Here is a 24699-nt window from a genome sequence, read left to right on the forward strand (position 1 = left end):
TATATAAAATTAGAAGATGAATGTTGGGTGAGGATTATCTTAATTTTTTATTCAACTGTATAACACTACCATATTTGGGCTGCAAAAATCTGAAAGTCCACTAGATGGCAAGCAAAAATTACTTTCTAGCATTTCTTTGCTCTCATCCAGATATGGTAACTCCCCCTGAATTGAAGAAGGGTGCACATTCCTCTCAAAGATCCAGGATGCAGGCAACTGGTTAGAATTAATATCCACACGATACAGAGTTTCGGAGCCACCAACAGCATCTAAACAAACCCTGATTCTTTTTAAGCAGCTATGCCTTTGGCACCCATGCAAAGCAAATCTGAACCTCCTCGAATAGCTGTGTCCCACGGCCTCTCGTTCCAAATTGAAACACCGCTAGAACAACTTATGCAAAAAGGAAAATGGGGAAAATGTCAGAGAAGCTAAAATGAGCCGCAGCACAATTTTCTGCAACTGAAGCATCCGCGTGTTGACAGAATGGGGACGCAGTTCCACAGCTTGGAATTTTATAATAATACCTCAGGGGAGTTGCAGGCAAAGTTTGGCCAAAATATAATTAGTTTGCACAGCTATTAAAGCCCAATAAAAGGTTTTAATTTGTATGGAGATCTCCTGAAACTCAAGACGCACTGTTCCTGGCATTTCCGTCACTGCCCAGAACAGGGTGAGCCAAGCAGAATTGCAGTGGTTTCTGTATTTACTGAAGAAATTAGATTACTGTCCTGTGGGCATCTTTATGGGTAAAAGAAAAAAAAAAAGAATACCGCAATCTGGAAGGCCCAGATACTCCCAGCTCTCCCCTTTTCCTCTCAAAATATACACACGTGCACATAAAATGCATCCAAGTCTTCTTTCACGCCAGGAAAGATAATACTGCCAATTTCAATAAAACCTGTCCTTAGAGATGAAATTAACATCTCAAGCACTATATACCAAGCAAAGAATCCCAATGAAGAGTAACTAGGTAGAAAGGGGTTTTTTTGCCAGAACCTGGCACAGGTGTTTCTTCAATGGTCTCTCTTAGGTGAATAAATATCTAAAAAATGTGCCAGCCAAGGTAAAGCAGCATTTTTTTTGTTATGCCTAGAAGCATATTGTGAAAATAAAAGAGGAACTTCTTACATCAAAGGGGTTCTGATCTGAATGATCTAGGCACTGTAGATATTTTAATATTCAAATCTTACTGTTGGGTTGAAATGCCGGGCACAGTGTTTAGAAAATCTCACATTATTCCACCTGTGATGCTATTCTTGTACCATGTGCCCAATGAACGGTCCATACCCAGATCAGCATCAGGCCACTTCACTTCTCCAATCCAGCCTTCTCTATTCCCATCATAAGGGTCCCCATAACTTTCTTACTTATCCTCCAGCAACACAGTTTCTGCAGTCATTATGCTTACCAAAAAATAACAAATCTATTTGAGATGCATTTTTAAGACATTCTTAGTTTCATTGTCTAAGTTGGGTATTCTTTGAAATGCACACTTCTCTGTATTTTGCAGAGCAGACTCTTGACAATTAGAAGAAAATGCAAGCCATGCTTGCACTAGGGGAAAATGTGCATAAGCCTATAGCTATCTTGGAAACTATTGTACAAAATGCAGGACGTTATAAATGAATACTCGCAAAGCTTGTTGCCCACAGGCAAAACTGCATTTAAAGCTGCATGGTTTAGGAGGAATGGGAATGGAAGTTGCATCTTTTTGTTCCTAAAGTACAGAGACCCCAATTCAGTATTGGAAAAATACTCGGAGTTCAACAAAGGACAAATGTGTAAGACAAGTGCCAGTCTTGCGAGGTAATCCAGACAAGAAGCACAGCCAGATGCACTAATTGTAAGGTTACATTATCAGAAGGTTACATTAACAGAATCTTGCAAGGCTGAAAGTATTTCTCCCCTCCTCCCTTTTTAGTCTCTGGAAAACTAGGGAGGGTCCCTTCTGAAACACTTCCCATGCTTTTCCAGCACCTGTGAACTGAGATGCCTCTTATCAGACCATTCCTCCTGTCTCCCAAGGTCTTTCCCACATAACAAAAGAGAGTCATAATTCAATAGTATAGTCTACAACTCAGGCTATGTTGCCCTTTGTCCCGCTTCACACCAAAACCGCCCCCCAAAAACTGGCAGTGTAATGATTAGTAAAATATGTCGGCATGCTTTTGGAAACAAATTAAGTTTCAATGTCTCCACAACTGGAGTTGCATGGTGGCCTTGTCTCATATTTTAACAAAGAACTGCATTATGTTGTTATAGAAATGCACTTTCAACAGTGGTGAGAAACTAGAGCCCTCAAGAGATTCTGAAGATAAGAATCTGGAGATTCTTGGATGAGTTTAAAAACTACAAAGAAGCTGGCATAAACTAAGCATTTAGGGAAGTTAATTTCAACACACTGTGCATAGTCTGTTGCAATAGCACTAGAAGGCACAATCCCAAATCTATAAGAGAACACCGATGTAATCAAATGCGATCCTCCCCTTTAATGGACAAACTCCCTGAGTGATTGCCAATTATACTTGGATCTATTTATTTTCTATTTATGATTGTAATTTTGTAATTTGAATTGATTTTAATTGTTTTGTAAACCGCCCAGAATCATTCAACGAGATGGGTGGTGACAAATTCGATATATAAATATATATAAATAAATAAATAAACTAAAAAAAATCCAGCTACAGCTGACATGGCATGTGTGGGGGCCTGGGCAAAGAGATTGCCAACCCTCACGGTGTTTCATTTTAAGTGCTGGGGGGACACGATTCACTTTAGCACCTGAATTGAAAGGTAGAGGATATGCTCCCCTTCCAGAAATGTGGAAGGGTGGCTGGTTTGCTCTCACCATGTGCTTTGCTTTGAGACAAGGGGCAAGTGCCTACTACCTACGCACAGAAGACTTTGGAAAGTCCAGAAAACATGGCTGATACAAAGTGACCTAGCCGCTTTGGTCCAGCAGGTGAGAGCACTAGGGCAGCTCTGCTTCCATGAGATTTGAATCAAATCCTATCATCCTCCAAATGTTGTAGAGGGATACCTGTATGAATGCAGCTGACATGCATTGGACCAAGCACACTGGCTTGGTTGATGGCTATGTGTTGGAATAGTAAAGGGGAGAGGGTGTCAATAGCCATGGACCCAATTAAAAAAAAATCACCTCTGCATTTCAGAAAACAAGCTTATGCTGATAGCACGGGAGATATCCCTGGATATATAAATATTAAGGCAAGAGCCATTGGATCTGGCAACATGATCTACCTTGGCACTTCGAATAACGCCTCAGAGATGAGATGCTTCACCCCAGAAAGCCTTGGGGTCGAGCAAATCCATCTCAACTGGTTCCTTGGCTTTGATGCAAGCTGCTTCTGTCCATAAAGAAATGAAGCAGTACGACTGCTCCAATCAGCGAGGAGGGGCATTGTGCCACGTGGTAGAACTGCTTTTGAACACAGTCGTTTCATTAAAGATGTGCACAATTGGACCAAAGGCCTTCAGAGAAATAGTGGCAATGAAAAAAAAAAACCCCCACTAAACTTCTCTCTGTTGTTCATTGCCTTGATTCATTGCAGGCTTCCCTAGTCCTGCTCTTCATTCCCCCCCCCCATATTTTTAAAATTCACCTCTTAATTGCCTTCTTGCAATTAATCTCAAGCCTTGTTTGGCCTTGACAGTCAAATTCAGGCCTGTATCAAGCAAAATGATGGTAACACTTTAATGGGTCAGTAGTCCGTTTGTTGGTAATTGATTAAATGTTTTCCTGAGGCTGACTTTATATGCTTATCTCTTTGGGACTAAGTCCCATTCAATTCAAGGACCGTGGCTTACGCTGGTTAGATATGATAATGCTATTAATAACTTCAATTCTACTGAAAAGTTAAGGTCAATGCTATATTTTTCTTACTGTGTTTGAATTATTATAACTCTGTAATTTTGCTTCCTCCCCCTTTCAGTAAAGATATGTTTGTTTCCCCAAAATAGCATATTGAAAATGGGTTGAGAAAGATTTCACTATTTATTTATTTGTCACATTTCTATAGCTGCCCGTCTCACACAAAGTGACTCTGGACTATATGGATCTTCTTCAGAACTTCACTATCCTCTGCCCGCATATCCACAGCACACAGAACCAGATCAGTGGAAGACCTAGTAGTTCCATCTGCTTAACATATTACTTTTGATTTCTTTTAATCCCCATTAGGGCTTTTTTGTGGCTTTTGCAATCCCACTTTTATCTTAACTGCTATGCATGTTCCACAGATGTGCAGCAGCCCCTTTCTGCTGGGGTGAGATAGCTACCAAATGGGGTTGGCCTATTTCAATTTTTTGCATTGAGATGGTAGGGCAGAATGAGCTGACCTGGGGAGCCGAGGTGCTGCTTTGATCAGCTTGCAATGGCCAACTGGATCGAGGTAATGTGTTTAGATGGAGTGAGGTCATTTTCTATAGGCCTAGCTCAAGGCCTTTGTGAACCCAGAAAATGGGTTAATTTGGAGCTAAGTTAAGTGTGTGCACTTAGTGTATGCACTTAACTTAATATTTCTGTACTTGAAAATTTTATAACACATATTGTATAAAAAGGAGTGGGAAACTAAGTGCAAATAAAACCCTTGACATTATGTATAAGCCTTTAGCCTTAGCTGAAGTCTTACAGACTGTAGAACCAGGCTCAGAAGCCTTTCCTGATTTCTTCCCACAGCAGAAGTTCATGCTCACGCTCTTGCATCAGAAATGTGTATCAGAAAACATGGCAGATTTCCAGGTTAAACATAATAGAGTGGTATGAACTGCTGCCAAATTAATGCTAGCCATAATAGAGTTTACCTCATTAAATAATGCCCACCAAGATCCCGTCTACTCTAAAACAACTGGTCTCCAAAGTCTAGTGCTCATCTTCCAGGTTCCTGGGCAATAATAAATGGGTAATATCGAGCAATAATGGTAATGGAGTTACAGCTCAGAGCTAATATTATGGCAAAGCTGTAATCATTTCAACAGTAAACAAGGAGACGGTTGAGTTGTCAACAGGATTTGAACCTGGTGAAAAGCTTCAGTTAATTTAACTGGCACCCATGATAGTTTGTTGGCTTCTAGAAGAATGATTAAGATCTCCAAGAAAATGAGACAAGCCAGCACTCTCTTCTCCTCAGCTGAGGCTTCTTTTCTCCACCAAACCGTGGGAGAACTTCTCAGCCTGGGCTGAAGAGGCCACATAGACAGAAGCCCTCCCAAAAGAAAAATAAGTGCCTCCCCAGATTGAACTGAGTTCATAGAAGCCAGGAGAATTAGCTTCAACCAAAGAAATGCATACACATGAACAAAGAAATGGTATCGGAATGATAACAATATATCCATTACCATATTTATCTAAAACGAAATTTACAGAGTTTAGCTGAGACTGGGACTTAATCAATGGAACTGCAAATCAAACAGGCATCATTCTGCTCAGAAGAGGGAGATCTTCAATATCACAGAACTCTGTGATTTTTTTCCCCCTTGGAGAAATATCCATAGCATGGATAGGAGAGAACATCAATTGATCTCAATACATTTCTTACTGTCTTCTTCAGATTACTTACTGTGAGTGCCTTCCACCAAATGAGATGAATCAGGAGACCATTAAGGCTTCTTCAGGGGTACACCCCTGCTGTGGAACAACCTTTGCTCCAAATATCATCTAGTTTTCCTTCAAACATTTTCAGCACAAGTTATCTTTTAATTAACTGTTAACTATAGCACTGAATGAGAAGAACATGTGGTGTGGTGGTTACAATGTCAGACTGGCATTGGGGAGCCCCAGATTCTAGTTTACCCTTAGCCATGGAAGTTCACTGGGTGATTTTGTACTAGTAACTCTTTCTCAGCCCAACCTACCTCACAGGTTTGTTGCTATGGAGAAAAAAATAGGAGAGAGTGCTTGAGAGCTGCCTAGAACTCCTGAACAAAAGGTGGGATATAAATTTAACTAACAAAGAAGCTAAATTCACACTTTGGGATCATCTGCTAAGAATGTTCTAGAGATGCCAGGCTGACATTACTGACCTTACTGAAATTATGGAATTATTATTACTTTTGAACTAGAAGACAATTTAGCATACAGGGTCCAGGGATCAGGATGAGGTTAAGAAGGAATCTTAAATAAAACAGCTATTGGCGAGTACAGAGTATACATATATTTAAATCTATGCTGGTCTATGACTATAATAAAGATTTCATTTGATGGTTTGATGTATTTAGACTGATATATCCACCTAGGAAATGCTATGAGCATTAGTGTTTGTGAAAATATGCAAACAAGATTAGGGCTATTACTTGCTCAGACATGACAGCCATTTCAGCTGATGATGCTTTTTGGGATAAGCATAAGTGATACATTATCCAAGTTCCAAATATGTCTGCACCACTACAAACTTGACAATAGGAGATTCCATGGAAAGAGAAAGCTGTCACCGTGGCAACTCTCAATTACTTGGATCTAGACTTTCTTAGACCCAGCACTGCCTTATTTTATGTAAGGACTCTTGCCAAAGTTGTAAAGCAACTAAATTCATAAATGAAACCACTCTCCTTACAACACTTAACTGGCTCCCAGATGTCTTAATTGTTTAGACGTCCTGGTGGTTCCTTGTGCTGGGCCAATTTAAGACTAGGAGCTAAAAGAGCCTGAGGCTCGTGAGTTCAGGCTAGCGACTCTCCAAGTTCTGTCTCTACGGATGAGCCTTTCAGGTCACCATCACTATTAACAGACGGAAAAGTCTATCCCTAAAACCCAGATGTGATAAAATAATTCTGCATTTTCTCAGAGCAAGTGCTGCTCAAGGAAAGTGGAAAAGGCTGAACTCGGGTGCATGCAATATAGAGGGAAAGAGGAGAGTTTTCTCTGGAGAGAAGTTCTATGGTTGCCTCCCACACTCGTTCTATTTCTTGACCTTCAGTGTGTCACTCTTCTGATGCCTGCTCACTCGGCAGTGCAGAAGAAAGTGTCTCTTACCTGCCGTTTGAGTGATCTCAGCCCCTCCCAGGATTCTGACACTAATAATATCTGCCCAGCTCTCAGCTTCTGCACTGAATCTGTCCCGCCGGGTGCCAGTGTCGACCTTCCTGACGCCCTTTAGGCTTCCACCCATCTGATATCATGATATTTGCTTGCTCAGGACGAACACATCCTGTCATTTAGAGCTTTTCAGGCCCAAGCTAAAGAAGGCAAGCGGCTTTTCCATCAAGTGGCAATTGACGAAATAGGCAGAAATATGGGGAGTCTACAAAGACATTGTCAATCTTCTGCATGGTGGAGAAATGAAAAGATGGACATCTACTGACCCTTTGTCTGACTGCACTGAAAGTTCCTGCTGCTGGAAATTAACATTCACATAGCATTAATGGCACCCCAGATTTTCTGTAAACTGTAGTAAAGAATACCACATTCTATAGTCTCACAATTCAGAGAAGAAGAGAAGGAGAAATAATTTCAGGAACAAATACCTGTGTTTGATTTAAACTATTCTGATTGATTGTTTGATTGATTGAGCCTTCAAGTCAAGACTCCTGGCAACTCCTTGGACAAGTCCCTGAAATTTTCTTGGCAAGATTTCAGAAATGGTTTGCCCTTGCCTTCTTCCTAGAGCTGAGAGACAGGGACTGGCCCCAGGTCACCCAGCTGGCTTTGTGCCTAAGGCTGGACTAGAACTCACCGTCTCCCGGTTTCTAGCCTGATGCCTTCACCACTACACCAAACTGGTTCTCTATACTATTTAGTGTTACTTTTTGTCAGTCTCATTTCTCCCCAAAACTCTAAAAGTTGAGGTCCTGCACATAAATGTGATCAAAGGCAAATACTAGAGAGACAAAAAAAAATACTTTGCATAACAGGTCATTAACCTAGAAAACTGGTTGCAATATGCCACTATGGTAATTATTTAATAAAGTTTATTAAAAATGAACAAATAATCATGTATGCATTCCAAAGGATTAGAGATATCAATTTCAGTGGATGGAGGAATGAAAAGAGACAATTTCATTCTTTCCTCTTTATCTATTTGTGTACCCCAGTGTGTACACTCATGTCTTTTTCTCTTCTAGGGGATACACAACATGGGATGAGATCAGGGTATCCACAAGGCATGGTTAAAAAAAAAAAAAAAGCCCAAGCTGGTGTCCATAACAGTGCAATTGAAACTCCACCCATTTTTATGCATATTGGCTTTTTTTTTTACCACACCCAGCAGAGACATCTGGGTGACATTTTGAGTGGATGGGAGGGCCAAATTAAACTGTCTAGTTCTGCATGTTTTTCACTGACTTTCACAGCTTTGAAGGGCTATTTTCTGTAAAGCAGGATTTGGAGAAAGCCAGGCCTTCATGCAGCATGTGCTTTGGCCACCATTCAGGGCCAGCACTACTTATCCTGTCTCCGAAATTGTTCAACAAGAGGATCCTTCGTGGTCCTAATGTGTAATGCCCTCTGCAAACAAAAACCGCCCGGCTCTTTCGAGCGGCAGTGTGATTCTATTTTAGGGGATGGCTAGAGGGATACAGAATGGAAACCAGCCTTAAACGAAGACATTTGTAAAAACACACCAGAGTCCTAGTTGCTGAGGTCCTGAAGCATTCTGAAAGATTGGTCATAGCCTGCTACACCACTGCAGTGGAAACTTCATTTGCTAGAAATTTATCATGCTGGCACTAAGCAGAGGAATTCATGGTGGAATCCAGAAGCTACAAACATTTGGTTCCCCAATTTTGATGCGCAAGCTATATCTTCACCCTTTTGACAATCACATAACAGGTTTAACAGTATTATGGGAAGATTGGATGCACCAGGTAATATACAATTTAGAAACCATGCAGATTAAATATATGTTCTGTTAGGGATGGATGAATCATGCTATTTCTGACTTCTCTCAGTTTTGCACGTGTTCAGTCATACATTAATTCAATTTTTTTACTTTTGTTTAAAGCACATGAAAATATATATTTAAACGGAAAATCTTTTCTGCTAAGTATTTTTGCATTGAATTTCCCCTTGTATGTGCTATGTGTATATGTATGTTCCCTATAATATAATTTTGACCCGAGAACTACTGTTCATCACAAATGTCAGAGACATATAGAACCAAAGGATAACTGTGTCCCTAACTATGCATTAGGCCAACTACCATTTCAGACCGTATAAAACTCTCTAATATTTTGAAGTTTAACTGTGATATTTGTTGCTTCTTTGTTTAATAATTTTATGAAAGTTTTAAAGACAATTCACCAGTTTAACAACAAAATGTCAGGTTTTGTTACAGGTCATATTATGATTTCAATGTTTCCCATGAGTTGATAGAATACTTATTATTGATTTAAATTATTGCTTATAAAACAATTATAAACCCTCCAGATGCTATACAATGATGGTTCACCATCTTGTTTCTTCAACATATTGACTTTATCAGATTTTTTTAGTACAGCTACTGACCGAATGTTACTAAACCATTTTTCAATTGATAAATAATTTAAATATTTCTATTGCTAAGAGATGAACAATTTAGCTGCTGAAAGTAAAAAGAAAACAAGTTCCTTACTGATTGATACCACATTCTCTCCATCTAAGAATCCTAATTTTGGTGAATTCCTTAGTTATATTCTTTAGTTTAATTCTTCAGTTATAGCATTCAATTTGTTAAAAGTTTGGTTTTTTTTTAAATCTGATCTTTTTCAGAAGTTTCAAACCCTCCAACATTTTACTGGATAATTATGAAATATCTATGCAGTTATTATAGTGGTTAAATTTTATCAATGCAAAATCTTCAAATAAAATTTCTGCACAGAAGCTGTAAGAAATCCTACAGATCATCACAATGTTTGCCAGGTATTATCATCCAGCTGTCTATGTTTAACGATGATGATTCAGTTCTCCGATGCACTGCTTTAAGGGCCATAGAAAGAGGACCACAATATACAGTATGTCTCTTGAAGAAAACAATACCCAACTGGATGGTAGCAAAACTGAACCAACAGTTTTGTAGACAGGGACTGGAAAATGCGATAGCCTAAATGTGGGAGAATTGAAATATCTGTGAGAACAGAAGACCCAATTCTTGATGCATCTTCTAAATAACTTTTGTTAAGTAAAAGCCTCTGGAAGCCTTTTGTAACAGAGGAAGACATACTAAGGTCCTATCAGATGCCACTTTGAGATCTGCTGGGCAGAATGGAAAAAGGATTGCCAGGTCAACAATTTTTTGAGGGTAACTATGTTGCCAATTCAGAACACCTAGACTCAATATGAAATCAGGCAGAAGCTACTCCAGCAAATTACCTAACTCTGCAGGTAATTTCTGATTAGCTTGTTCCTTTCCTCTTGACGCTTGAGTGTTTCCATAGCAGCTAAAACCTATACAAAATGGAGACATCTGGTTTCAACTCGGGTAAAGCTCCCTTGGAGAATGGAAACCGGATGGATAACAGAAAGGAAAGAAAACATCTTTGCAGAAAGAAAGCACTAATGGCAACACCTGAAAGTGAAACCTATCAGCTGAAGCCCATGGATGACAAATAAGTCCTGTACCATCAATTAGCGTGCAAGGAAGCAGGTAGAGGATCAGGTGAAGTTAGATGGCTTGTCACACTGAGAAGATGAGCACAAGATGAAGATGTGCCTCACGAAGTTCCAGTGGGCTTCTTCTGCTTCTTCCAAAATCATTCTCATATTTTACCCAATTCACCCAACAACTGCAATTGAGTCAAAAATTAGTGATAATCTGACTGAAAGCTGCCATTATGATTCATGAAATTTATACCTTCCTGGGCTTTCTATCTTGCCTTCTTTCTCAGCTCAGAGACACAACCAACAACAACAACAACAGTAGATTCCTTCCTAGGCTATCCCACTTTAGACTGTAAGTTGGGTAAATGTATCTTTTACACACACACACACACACACAGCAACAAACACTAACTAAATGCCTTGTAAGTGGGACGTAAGCATGTCATGGAGAAAGCTAGGTTTCAATCAAATTCAATTTTTTAAATTTTCAGTGGAATCCAGTTTTCAAATAAAAAATCATTTGATCAGTGCTTTATGACAAGAAAGCTGCTTTGCTTTGCTTTGCTTTGCTTTGGTTTCTCTTCCTTCCTTCCTTCCTTCCTTCCTTCCTTCCTTCCTTCCTTCCTTCCTTCCTTCCTTCCTTCCTTCCTTCCTTCCTTCCTTCTTTCCCCTCCCCCCCTCCCCCTTTCTTTCTTTCTTTCTTTCTTTCTTTCTTTCTTTCTTTCTTTCTTTCTTTCTTTCTTTCTTTCTTCCTTCCTTCCTTCCTTCCTTCCTTCCTTCCTTCCTTCCTTCCTTCCTTCCTTCCCTTCCTCCCTCCCCTCCCCTCCCCTCCCCTCCCCTCCCCTCCCCTCCCCTCCCTCCCCCTTTCTTTCTTTCTTTCTTTCTTTCTTTCTTTCTTTCTTTCTTTCTTTCTTTCTTTCTTTCTTTCTTTCTTTCCCTTGACACAGTGACTTTTGTGGGATATAAACATTGGTTGTGAAGAGGTTTCTCCACATTACTCAGTTCTGGGAGGACTGAAGTACTTTGTTATCCCATTACATGTGAATTGTGTGTAGCAGAAGGGAACAACTACACTGAGATATCTGCAGATGTTCCATTTGGTACTTTTAATTGTGTTATCAGATATTTTAGCTCAGCTATTATTTTATGTATATTTCTGCTTGGTATATATTGGGGTCTTAAGAAAAAAAAACAGAAGAAAAATAAAGTAGAACCCATAACCTCTGCCTACCTCTGCACTAGGTAATTTATATCCATAGGCACAATGACTCTTCAGATCAGGAAATATGCTAAAATAAATAAAGCAAATAAGATGGTTGTCAAGAATGGACATGTCTGACATCAAGGCATCCTATTATGTAAGGCAGCAATATTCCTACACCAGGATTTTGGTGGAGAGGGGATCATTTAAAGTCTATCTTACCTTTAGGTGAGATGTGCCTCCAGGTGATTGTCGGATCTGGCCTGCCTGTAGCTATGCAGGTGAGGCTTATGTTGCCACCTTCATTGATTGAGATGTCTGAAGAGATCTCAATAATCTTGGGAGGTACTGCAGGGACAAGGAAAGGAAGAAAGTCAGCTAATTAAATGAGCCGGTTATTGTTTCTGAAAATTCTTTGGGAGAGGCCACAACTCAGTAGCAAGATACAGGATTTCCATACAGAATGTGCTATTTGACACCTTAGCTTCCTCAATTTTTGCAGGAGAATTTCTGAACAGGAACTATGGAGAACAATGTTCTGTCAATTCTCACAATGTTGGACTAAATAGACCAGTGATTCAACTCAATATAATGGACCATTCATAATGGGTTTATTGAACAACAGTAGAGATTAGTTTCCAGCAGAGGGATAACCAACAGAAAATCTTGTAAGCTTGATCTGGGCCCCAAAGCAATTCAGTCAAGTCTTGCAAGTGTCATCAAGTTTCATGCAAGATGTAATAACATTTTTGTTCATAGCTTTATCCATATCTGTTTTTATAGAAGCTTAAGAAGAGGTAGAGGCATTCTTCATACTAGCCTTTTAAGGTATATTTGAATGTTATCATCTAACCATGCAGTCAAAAATGCCTCAAAAGGATGGATGGATGGGTGGATGGATGGGTGGGTGGGTGGATGGCAAGCCAGCCCCCTGCTTATAAGTTCTAAGTATCTTTTATTGTGTAATTGGATCAGTGCATTCAAAAGTTTGAATTGTATACCAATAATATTGTCCCAGACCACATGGTTTGAGGGAATATACCTAGCAATGTAGTTAAACTCTCCTTATGAAGATATGTGCCAAAGGATAAGAAGTAGTCCCATCTCTCCCTCATGTCCAGCATATATTAATCTGTCCTTGGCATACTATTTGATCAGGCCCATCATGGATTTAACCTTTTCAAACCCTATGAAGCCTTGGTGTTTATATACCTCTTCCCAGTTGATCTAGCTATGACTTCAGGCACAGTTTAAATGAACGGAGCCACATCTTGCTTACATCATGATATCTGTTTACCTGACATAGGAGCCATTGGCTGAGAGACAACTCATATATCTGTCTCTATGTGTTAACTAGCATATACCAAAAGACCATATCATTGTCTCTATATGCATTATGTTGTGGGACTAACAAACACAACATGACATTGCAACAGTCCAGTGCCAAAGCACCAACTTAAACATAAAACACAGCATTGATTGATTGATTGATTGATTAAAGTAACAAAAGGCCTAGTAAAAAGCACCTTAACAAAAGAAGCAAGAAGTAGAAAACACGTTGATGCCAAATCATTTTCAAACTCTACTATCTTTGGTGAACAAAATTAATACTACCCAACAAGAGTTATTTGGCAGGAATTTTGCCCTTGGATGTGATTTAAAATTTCAAGTACAGAGAGCAACTTCCATGTTGTATTTTTCTCATTTTTCCCCCCTGCTGTATTTGTACAAAGTTAGGTAATTCAGGTGAAACCTGTGACCAAAGAAAATCCATAGATTTGGCACCTCAGCCTCAAAAGGAAGGATCCTCCACAGTTTAACATTTTGGGATCTGCTTTCTGCAATTCCTTCCCTACCAGCCCATCCATATGCCAATCACCAGAGCAGGCTTTTCCAAGGGAGCTGGATGAATGTAGAATGGATGCAGAGGCCTTGCATTCATTGCTTCTGACACAAGGTAAGTAATTTATTGATCTGTAAAGCACTCTGAGACACTCAGGAAAGGATTATGTCATGCCAACACTTTGCAATAAAATAAAAAATGATGGACTTTTCTGTGAACATGAGACATGATTTAGGGTTTGTAGCTGGAAGTGTAGTTAAAGTACATTTTAAGTGGAAATCAAGGTAAGTAATGAATTACCCTATGTCTGGAAAGGCTACTGGGAGTTCATTTTCTTGGCTTCTGACTCAAGAGCTAATATTCTAACTGTACACTAGAGGACAACAGAGGACTAAGCTGAAGTTAATAGAATGGGCTTAGGTAGGGAACAGGGCAAAATATTAATTAAGACATGAATATTGATTTGTGCTAACACCTGACTCCACTGCAAGGTAACCAAAGTAGGACACTGAAAGAGTAGTATATGAAATAAATGTCCCAGCATGAGTTTATAGAAGCTGACATATAGGATCCTCAATTGCCCATATGGAAGAAATAAGAGCCTTTGAAGAAAGACTACAAAGAGACCTGTAGCATCTTGAAGGCTAGTTGATTTATTATTGTGTAAGCTGTACTTCCTAGTTTATTTTATGAGCCATAAAAACCTATGCAAGAATGAATTTGTCTTGAAGGTATCATAGGTGTTGTGCACATTTCAGATGGACATAGGGTGGGGCAACTATAGGAACAGGGGCAACATGACATGGTAGGCTCACAGCTAGTGAACATGGGCAAAGATGGACCCAGTTCTGTGGCTGAAATAAAATCAGAGGATAAGAAGGTATTACAGGATTCTTTCTGCCCTCCTCTTCCAGGCCCTACAGAACACGGAAAAATGAAAGTACTTGAAGCAAGATGGAGCTAGCACCTTAGCCAAAGGTCTTGCAGGATAAGGAAGTACTCCACAGGTTCAAGAGATTAACATCTGGACTCCTAGGGAAACACTTTGCCTCTGCCATACAGTTTCAAAGTTGCCAGAAAATAAAATCCTTGGCTGGGTTATGTTGGCTGGGATCTGAAGGAATATATGTATAGATCAGTCTATATTTAGAGTTAGTCACATGTTAGCAGCTAGAAATTTGTAGCTGATCACAAAGAGCTAAGTAGGATTGGAGCTGGTTAATCCTTTGATGTGAGATCATCAGGAAATTGCAGGGCTGCAAGCTAAGCTGGGAAGTTGAAAAAAAATAATAACAGAATAAAGCAATGGCAAACCTCCTTTGTACTGCTGCCAAGAAAACCACATGGACCTGCTGAATTCAACTCAAAGGCAACTTTATCAATATTTGATTTGTATCAAAGGTCCACATAATAACAATGGTAATTTTCATATATCATTTTTCCTACTATAGCCCCTTTTAAACTAAAATTTTCCCTATATGCACACAGTTCTTCCAAATCAATGCAACTTGGTAACCAGTCTTTGAAGGCCATCAACTCTGTTGTGATAGATTCTGTTTCAGCCTACTGCACTTAGTGTTTGAAAAGAAATCTGTCCTCAAAATATCTTCATCTAATTTTGGCTAATTTTAAGGATCTAAGAGTTTCCTAAAGATTTGTTGTACTTCTAAAAATGTTGAGCTCCTCCACCCCCCACATTGGTTGTTTTCTCTTCCTTGTATGGGGATGATGGTGGTTCGGTTAAATGAAACCAAAATGATCTTTCTTTGATTCTGAGAGATAGACAAATACTACTTGCTTTGCACCTATGGATTCCCAGTTGTTGTCAAGATAGGACAAAATGGTACAAGGTACCTCAAAATGTAATAGTAATCAAACGTTGCCTTTCAGTGTTGTAAGGAATGACTACCTTCAATTTAATATTTTTACTGTTCTCTGTCATGTAACCCAGAGTAGTTTAAAAACTAAATCAGTGTGTCATGAACCCTCATCAGCACAGATTACACTCCCCCCATTAATCAACTATGTTTCCTGATTGAACCAATTCAAAGTTACAACCTTAATTGATACAATTTGCATCTGAAGGAAAATAGAAGTTGGGGAAGAACTGTTTTATTGCCTTATAATTACAGGTGTCCTGTATTTAATGGAATATTTATTTTAAAATAACAGCAGCCCATGATCCTTCAGCAGCAGGAGAATCAAATCACCCTTCAAAGCAAAGGGTGAGGAGATGAAATTGCTGAACTCCCCCAAATGAAGCACAAACACAATCTCAAAACTCGGCATTGTTAATTTGCTATACATCCATTTATTGCATGTGGTTTCTTGAGGGGAAAAAAAAAAGCCTTAAAAATTCAACACAAATTAGAGAAAGCATCAGCTGACAAATGATATGAAGGAGTCCAAAGTGTGGCACTGTTTCCATGGACAAAAAGGACAGAGTGGAGGTTCCAGCTTTCATGACAAAATTATTTAAACTCTCCTTTCCTCCCTTCCTTGATCTTCCCTTGAAAAGGCGCTGAAGAAACGTCAGCTGTGATAATCAATTAATTATTATGAACTGGCCATCACTGGGTTCCATTCAAACCATGCAGAGATGTGGAACTTGAAAAGGTTTGCATCTATCAGTGTCAAAAGTGAAAAAGGAGCAATGACATTGGGCCAATGTGGTGACAGAACAGGAATGACAGAAGCAAAGCCTGCCATTAGTTACCCTTTTAATTTAAACATGGGAGCCTAGGATTTAACATGACAGTTATTATATGCTAATTAAAAGGCTTGAATAATTAATCAAATGAATTATTTAAAGTGCCTTCCCTGCAACGTAACAGGTATTAATAGGAGATTTCTACAATGCAAGGGGAACAGAAGCATAATAAATAAGTTCCAATAAATATAAGCCAGATATTATTTAAAAGTTAGCTGTGATCTTGCCCCAGCTACATCAAAATGTTTTATCAAGATGCTGGCATTTCTGAAGAACAGGTGGTAGTAGTGTGACCTCAACCTGAGCAGGGAAATATAAAGGGAAACTGTCCTCGGTGGGAAAAGTAATGGTAAGTGGAAGATATCAATCAATCAATCAATCAATCAATCATTCTTGCTGTCCCTATTGGGAATTCCTACCTGCCCTACAATCTTGTTCTTGCCACATTTCTCTTGCTTGGAGATGATTAAACATGGCAGCCATGTAGCAGGCTGCTCTAGTGACAAAAGCAGAGATTTCCCTTGAGTGGGATCTGTTTTTTTCTCAGATCTCATTTACTTCTCTATGAAAAGGATAGCAAAATATCCTTGCATTGTTCAAAGTTGATTATCATCTTTAGGAGGGCTCAGCAAATAATGGTCCCTGGCACCATTCATCCCTGCAGATAAGCTCTAAAACTTTGGGCTCCAGATTTGTGATAGCTGTTCCAAATTCAGAGCATTTAAATGGATGAAAGAGCACACGATGGGAGAAAACTCTTGTCTGAAGACTTGGGAGAGGTGCTGCTAATCAGGGCATATGGACCTGACTCATGTCTATGATCCTTTGCTGAAAGAAATGAGAAACAACTAAATACCCAGGTACCCACTTAGCAAAATGAGTGTGATTACACTCAGCTTGCAGTATTTACCACATTTTACAGGTCATTGAAGTCATGCACATTATCATCTGTGAAGGAGGTAAGAATAGTAAATCTAACTGCCTACCTACATTACTAGATAAGGCAGATGTGGCTATTATAGTCCCAAAGATTCAGAGGCAATGGAGATGGAAAGGAATCCTATTTCTTTCCTTTAGTTTCTACAGGAAGGTAAGAGTGAGGGACGCAGATCACTGCCTCAGCAAATAGCCATGTAGGATGTCCTAAATCCATCTAGTGTTATCTCCTCATGAACCAATCTCCTAAAAGAAGTGCTGATGTAAAGATCCTTCTTGAATCTCTTGAGAGCTGCTATCTTTCAAAATAGGCCATGTGGATTAGACTGCTACTCTATTGCATGCAAAGAAGAGAAAGAAAAAGAGGATCATCCAAGCATTACACAGGAATGGTGCTAGTGCGGGTTACTCTTCTCCAAACTGAACAAACTTTATTTCCTATACCAGTGTTTTTTCAACCTCAGCAATTTAAGATCTGTGGACTTCAACTCCCAGAACTTCCCAGCCAGTTGCTGAGGTTGGGAAACACTGCCCTAAACTATTATTAAAATCTGTTGTTGGTCTCTCTGATTCTACTCCCTTTAGGTCTTTATTTGTTGCTTTCCGATAAATAGGCATTGCTCCTGAAACTGGTTTCATTACAACTTATAGCCTCCATTCTAAAACAACAGATTGTTCTAAGCAGTATCATCAAACTGAATTGTTTCTAAACACTCAAGGCTGGGCTGTGTTACCTGAAGAACATTTTCTACACAGTCTGTCTGTCTGTCTGTCTTTTCCAACTGATTCAGTGAGAATATCGGCAAGCCTACTGTTAGTTCAGGACGTTTCTCCCAAACAGCAAATATGTGGGTTCTGCACTGGGAAGAGAAAATCACTGTGATCAGTGGCATCTGTACTTCTTGTTGACAAGACAAGATGGAAGGTGGATTCAACCTCTTTGACTCTGCCCTGGATTTCTGAGTGAAGAAATGTTACAGCAAAAGACATTGTGTGGTAATGGTAGGGAAGAAGGTGTTGTGACACAATAACTCAGCAAGCCTAGTCCAAATGCCACGCTGATGATAACAAACAACCTTTGTAAAGGCACAGTACAATATCATGCAGCCACAGTCTATTAAACTGAGAGTACACACTTCAAAACTGCCCCGTCACTGGAGAATTCCACTGGGAAGTTTCCCACACAAAAGCAGCGTAGAACATGTGCATATTTCACTGTGAGCTGACTCCTCTGTCAGATTAAGGAAGACAACAAATATAAAGTCCCTGAGGAGGAACAGAGAAGTGTGCTAATGTTTTGTGTCTGATGTTTCTGCCTTGCTCAGTAGCTCCTTGGCTCCACACTGGAAAAGGCAACATCACAAAGGGTTTGTCATCTATTGACTGCGTGGTAAATTGTGTGTCGGTGTTTCCTAAAGGAAGGTCAAGAGTTCCACTGTCTCCAATCAACAGATAAAACAAGAGGGTGGCAGAGAACAGACATAATGGGTGGAACTTTTGTTGCTGGGATTGAATAAGTGGCAATGAAAGACAGATCTACTTTTTGAAAAGCAAAAAGTATCTACTTGTTTACTTACTACAATAATAACTCTTTGTTCTTCTTTTGGAACCTTCAGAGACACTAATACTCAGGTTGACTGAATTTACAGCAATGCCATATAAATACAAGCTACAGGACAACTCACTGTGAATGAACCTGAAGTTAGGAGCAGAAAAAGAACTAAATCGGTAACCTATTCCTTGAAAGTTATGCTAAGATTCAGCAAAACCATTGTCAGTGAGATCTCAGAATTGTATTAGCAAATTACATCAGGGGTATGTTTGTCAACTAAACATTTCTGTTTGCAGCACAAGCACCTATATAATTAAAAATGTAGAACACTGTGGAAATGGATGAGAAAATAATTATATAAACACATAAGGAATTTAAGTGGTAGAAAGATTGATTCTTGCAATTGCTGTGAATACACATAGCTCAGGGTTGGCATGTGGTGTTATCAGAGATCCATGAACTAAATCTGGAATTGCAACATTTCATTACCATACTAGGTTGCATCATGAGTGCAGGAGATATAATTGGTTGATTGGCAAGGATTGCATACATTGTATTCTTTTATACTGTGTATCACTGTTAATTGCAATTTTAAAAAAAATGAACAGAAGCACTCCTGGTAAGGATTGCCAATTCTTCTCATTGTTTCTGCGTGTATTGCAAACTTGGTGCATGTTTCAAATAAAAAGGTGATGGATGAAAAGACAGATGCCATATGTAGCATGGGAAAGGATGGTCTCTACAATCCCACAATCCCAGATCAGTTTAATTTGAAAAAAGCTGTTAGAACCTGAGGCTCCTCTTGGTTCAGCTATGGCATGTTTTATATTACCAGGGACAGAGGATTATCAAACAAGCTTCATCGCCACACCCTTGATCTGTGCAAAGAATTATAATGCCTGAATGCCGTATATCTGCAATACTGAATAGATCTGCAGAAATGGCTTGAGAATGCTGAAATGAAGGAGACATACGTTGCAGGCTTAATAGGCAATTAATAAATAACTAATAGAAATTGCTCTCCCTAAAATGAGGACTAATGAGATGTGTCATATGTTGCAGAGATGTGTCTAAATGATTTTTCAAAACAAATAGCCTCTCTTGTTCTGGCAACAGAATTTCCTTTCTGTGCTGGAGGACATATTATTATTTACATGCATATCAGTGGCGTGTTTTATGATAAAGAGTCTCTGTAAATCATTGCTGTGTGGGAAGGGAAGAGTTTTAATCACACTTTAGAAGTATATTTATAAATACGACTACATTAGAGGGGTTAACCTGCTCAGCTCTTTAATAAAATCCCCATACTGGAGGCCGACTCCAATAGTCCGCACACCAGGAAATCTGCTACACTTGACATTATTTTTTTCAGAAGGTATGTTTAGGACCCAAGACAAAGAACTCAGTTCTTCTATAACCACGTGTTACTGAATTAAAACCCCACACAGCGAGTGGTATGACATCAGATGATGATATGGTCAATCAGATTAGAAGGCAATTGAAACTGAGGGTAAATGAAGACCTGTGACCAGTGAACATTTTCACAAGAACAGAAAAAGATGGATGAACAAGGAAGGCATTGGTTGTACTGCCAAAGCTATTCGCCCTACCCACCACAAACATGTAAAATCAAACTCAGGTGAACTCTACAATGCTGGATCATGTTAACCATTATCTTACTTTGTGCATGGCAAAAGAGAAGATGTGTGTTTGGGTGTACACATGCACGCGCACGCACACACACACTGCTGCAACCCTCTTCCAGCTATCTCCAGTCAAACTGAAAAGGGACATGGTCTCACCACTTATAAGACAAGCATGGAATGCATTTCACAAACTCCTGGATTAGCTTCACCTTTCCATGTTCAACAATACACCACTAGTTCCCTCTGACCTTCATATCAATTGTGCATCCATCTTCACCCTTTCTGAATATCTGACAAACTCTCCTGGAGAGATGGATTTCTATACCATCTTAAGAACCTTTCAAATGTAGATATGTCAGAAACAAGGCTAGAAGTTACCATGCCATATCCTTGGCTGGTTCATGGGTAGCTCTGGTCACTCCCCTTGACACCCACCTCTAGGAGTTTAGGAGCATAGAAAATATTACACCAAGCAGAAGCTTCAAGTTTTCCACAAATGTGCTTGGCTAGGTATATATTGGGAACATAGGAGAGAAGGAAACTTATGCAAGAACTTCTTCAGATTTGGGCTTGGCTAGAAATTGGAAAGGGTGGGTGTAGGGACAAATAAAGTGCTTCTCCGTTATTTCTAAATGGATAGGTCATGTACAATGAAACCAAGGTCATGATATTCTAGAACAGTGTTTCTCAACCTTGGGCACTTTAAGACAGGTGGACTTCAACTCCCAGAATTCCCCAGCCAGCCATGGATACAAAATTGTGAATGAAATTCTGTGCACATTTTTCCTATTGTATTTATTTTGGTATGTAAATTCCCCTATTGTAATCTATTTTTTGGATTTTGTTTTTAGTGAAACACCCACATATTTACAGAACTGCATTTTAAAATTCAGGCAAATATACGCAAATTTCAAAAAGATAACAGTGTCAGTTCCAGCTTGTAATTCAAAAGTGTCAAACCAATTTCTCCTGCATCCCAGTGGTGATTCATGTTAATTGTGACTATCCTGGACTTCTGGTGAGGATTCATGGTGAACTAGACTTCCCTGAAGGAGCAGGGATAGTATTGCGGTGAAGGTTGGCAGCCAGATGGTGTTTTCTGGCCAGCCAAGTCTCTCCGGAAAAAGAAGAGATTGTGAGATCACCCACATATACTCCAGACAGCTGCTCCTAATAAGGAGACTGCAGGAACTAAATTTTTTGTGGTCAACTTGTGAGTCAAGCGGCTGGGTGTCAAGAGATTCCAACCAAGCTCACACCCGTAATGTAGCCTATATGGACACAAGGTTCACTGAGCCTCATTTCTTAATTGCTTTCGGAAATTGGTTCTTAACTGCTTTTTAGTGGTTAGGAACCTTTGCAACTGCATGTTTTAGATCTCCAGCTGGGTCTCCTTCAATCCTTAGCAAAAGAAGTTTGAAATATAAGTTTAAGGACTGAAAACAATCCCTTCCCTTCCCTTCCCTTCCCTTCCCTTCCCTTCCCTTCCCTTCCCTTCCCTTCCCTTCCCTTCCCTCCTTCCCTTCCCTTCCTTCCTTCCTTCTCTCTCCCTCCTTCCCTCCTTCCCTCCTTCCCTCCTTCCTTCCTTCCTTCCTTCCTTCCTTCCTTCCTTCCTTCCTTCCTTCCTTCCTTCCTTCCTTCCTTCCTTCCTTCCGTAGACAGCATAAGGGTGATTAGAATATTGATTTTGGAAAGTTACAAGCAGACTAAGGGTCCAGATGGATTTGAAATAAGATTTTGAAATTAATTATAAAAATCCTTCCTGTGGGAAATGCTATTGTTCGAATTCTTTTTTAAAAAATGGGATAGGATGGGGCTTTGCAGGTTGGACACTACAGGGAACCAGAAGGAAGTAAAGGCAACAATTAAAGGAGAAGAACACTTAAATTTGACTCACTAATACAGAATGGAGCAAAAAAACTTTATCACTGGATGTATTGAAGGACATTTGTGAACAATAGACCCAGAAGTTAATTTTAAGAGTGTCTGCCATTATAGATAGACTGTTTAAAAGATGTTGTGGAAGAGGAGCAAGTTTTACTGGACAAGACTGAGACTGATCCGAAAGTGGATTCAAAAACGACAGGCTACAAAAATGATATGGAAAAAGATATTACACTGGATATACAAATGAAATCAGCTGATGTTTTAATAATTAAAAGGGATATACAAATAATAGACCAAAAGAGTGACCTGGATAACTTTCCTATACTGGATTTACAAAAGAGTCTTGTTAAAGTTTTGAAGGATTTTACGAGAAGGGACAAAATGAAAAGAAATCAAGTTCTAGGACAGTATTTGAAGGGATTAAAGATCAAGATTGTTAAAAATAAAAGGAATGGATATAAAGTTGAATTATTTGATCAAGGTTAAAATAGATATGTTGTTATCTCTGGTAATCCTTAATGGACCTTTGCTGACATCAGAACTTAAATGATGAATTTTTAAGGATTTGTTTATAGATAAGATATGAGATATGGAAAGAAGAGATCATTTGTTGTATTTTAAGAGAAGATAAGTTACTAAAACTGCTTATACTTGTTGTGATAAAAGGGGAAGTCATTTCGTTATTTCTTTTCTTTTTCTTTACTATATTCTTATTTTTTCTTTCTTTTCTATTTCTCTATTTTTCATTCTTTTCTGCACTTTCTATTTTTTCTTCTTATTCTTTAATTTTTTAGTTTGGATTTGTTCTTATCTTTTTAATTGTAATGTTCAATAAAATTATTATAAAAAAATTATCACTACCCCAAAATTATGTCAAATGTACTTTCATGCTTTCAGCAACAAAAATGTGTGGTTTGCCATATATAATTGATCTCTCTTTCTCTCTCTAATTCATAGGCTGCTCAACTCATGGTTACTTTGGCTGGCATACAAAATAAAAACATTCCAATACAATACAAACATAAGAAGGCAATAACCCAAAATTAACATAACAAACACATTAATAAAATTCCCACAGTGATGCACACTTTCCAAGACAGCCAGTTTGGTTTAGTCAGTTAGGCACAACCATTACAATGATGAAAAGTCCATTGTAACAACACAATGAAAGCCTTGCCCTTTTGTCCTTATATTAAGATGTTGCACGAAAGTACATAATTTGCACCACAACATCGCAACCCACATTTGGTCACTCCCATCCCATTGCTTTCCCTGTGGATGCTTTTGCCCCCATGCTAATCATCCGTGACTATTCCATTCCTCTCCATGGTCTGGAGGGAGTAACATCCTGGCTGTATAATTTGGCAAATTTACATGAGAAAAGGCATCGAAAGTTCTTGCAGCTGTGCAGTTGGTCCACATCCATATGGTTGCAGAATCAGGGGTAGATATGCTGAACTCAGAATCTTTGAACTAGGCTTTTGTACTACAGTGGAAAGACCAAAGCTCCAGAGGAATAACCAATACATATAAACTAGTATAAGCATATGTACAAAACTCAAGGGTCAAGGAAGAGAAGGTTCTACGTCAACTAGTTTGGTACATTTAGAGCTTCCTCACCATCACTAAGAGAAATTACACAGGCCATCAAGAAATCATTGCATGGGAATTCTAGCCTTCTGTATCCTAATGGAACTAATACAGATGCATCTGAATTAAGGTAGAATACATTGCAGAAATGAGAACCAGTTTGGTGTAGCGGTCAAGGCATCAGGCTAGAAACCAGGAGACTGTGAGTTCTAGTCCTGCCTTAGGCACAAAGCCAGCTAGGTGACCTTGGGCCAGTCATTCTCTCTCAACCCTAAGAAGGAGGCAATGGCAAGCCACTTCTGAAATCTTGCCAAGAAAACTGCAGGATTTTGTCCAGGCAGTTGCCAGGAGTCAACAATGATTCAAAGGGACCAAAACAAAACAAAAACTTTCCAACCTTGTGCTTGGGGGGAGACATGTCTTCAAAGTTCATTTAAAAGATGACAGGATCAAAGCAACTTGAACTTCTGGGGAGTTACTATTCTAGAGTGCAGGCACTGCAACAAAAAAGGCATGCCACCTAGGTCATATCAGAGGATACTCATTTTAACTAAGTTGGAACTTGCAGCATGCCCATTATGTCAGATATTACCAGACAAAAAGAGTGGGAGAAAGGTGGTTTCTCAGACAGGCAGGCAGGCTGCAAGCCATGAACGGCTATATTGGTCTCAACCAGTGCCTTGAATTACACTCAGAAGCTTACTTGTAACCAGTGCTGCTTGTGCAGTAAAAGTGTTACATATGCATACTAAGTTATGCCCATGGCTGCCCATGATGATGCATTCTGGACCAGATGCAGC

General features: G+C 39.3%; 1 protein-coding gene across 2 annotated transcripts in view; it reads right to left on the reverse strand.

Annotated features, from left to right (window-relative positions):
• NTM (neurotrimin) overlaps positions 1-24699 on the reverse strand; it is a 610388-nt gene that overhangs the window by 66230 nt on the left and 519459 nt on the right. For both annotated transcript variants that reach the window (XM_088139030.1, XM_088139031.1), the window contains one exon: positions 11958-12083. In XM_088139030.1, the coding sequence (XP_087995156.1) occupies positions 11958-12083 (126 nt within the window). The remainder of the gene's footprint in view (positions 1-11957; positions 12084-24699) is intronic.

This window comes from Python bivittatus, unplaced genomic scaffold (assembly GCF_059951505.1).
Source record: "Python bivittatus isolate LINGU-HERP-01145 unplaced genomic scaffold, Pbiv_v1 ctg000320_np1212, whole genome shotgun sequence".
In the NCBI taxonomy this organism is placed as follows: domain Eukaryota; kingdom Metazoa; phylum Chordata; class Lepidosauria; order Squamata; family Pythonidae; genus Python; species Python bivittatus.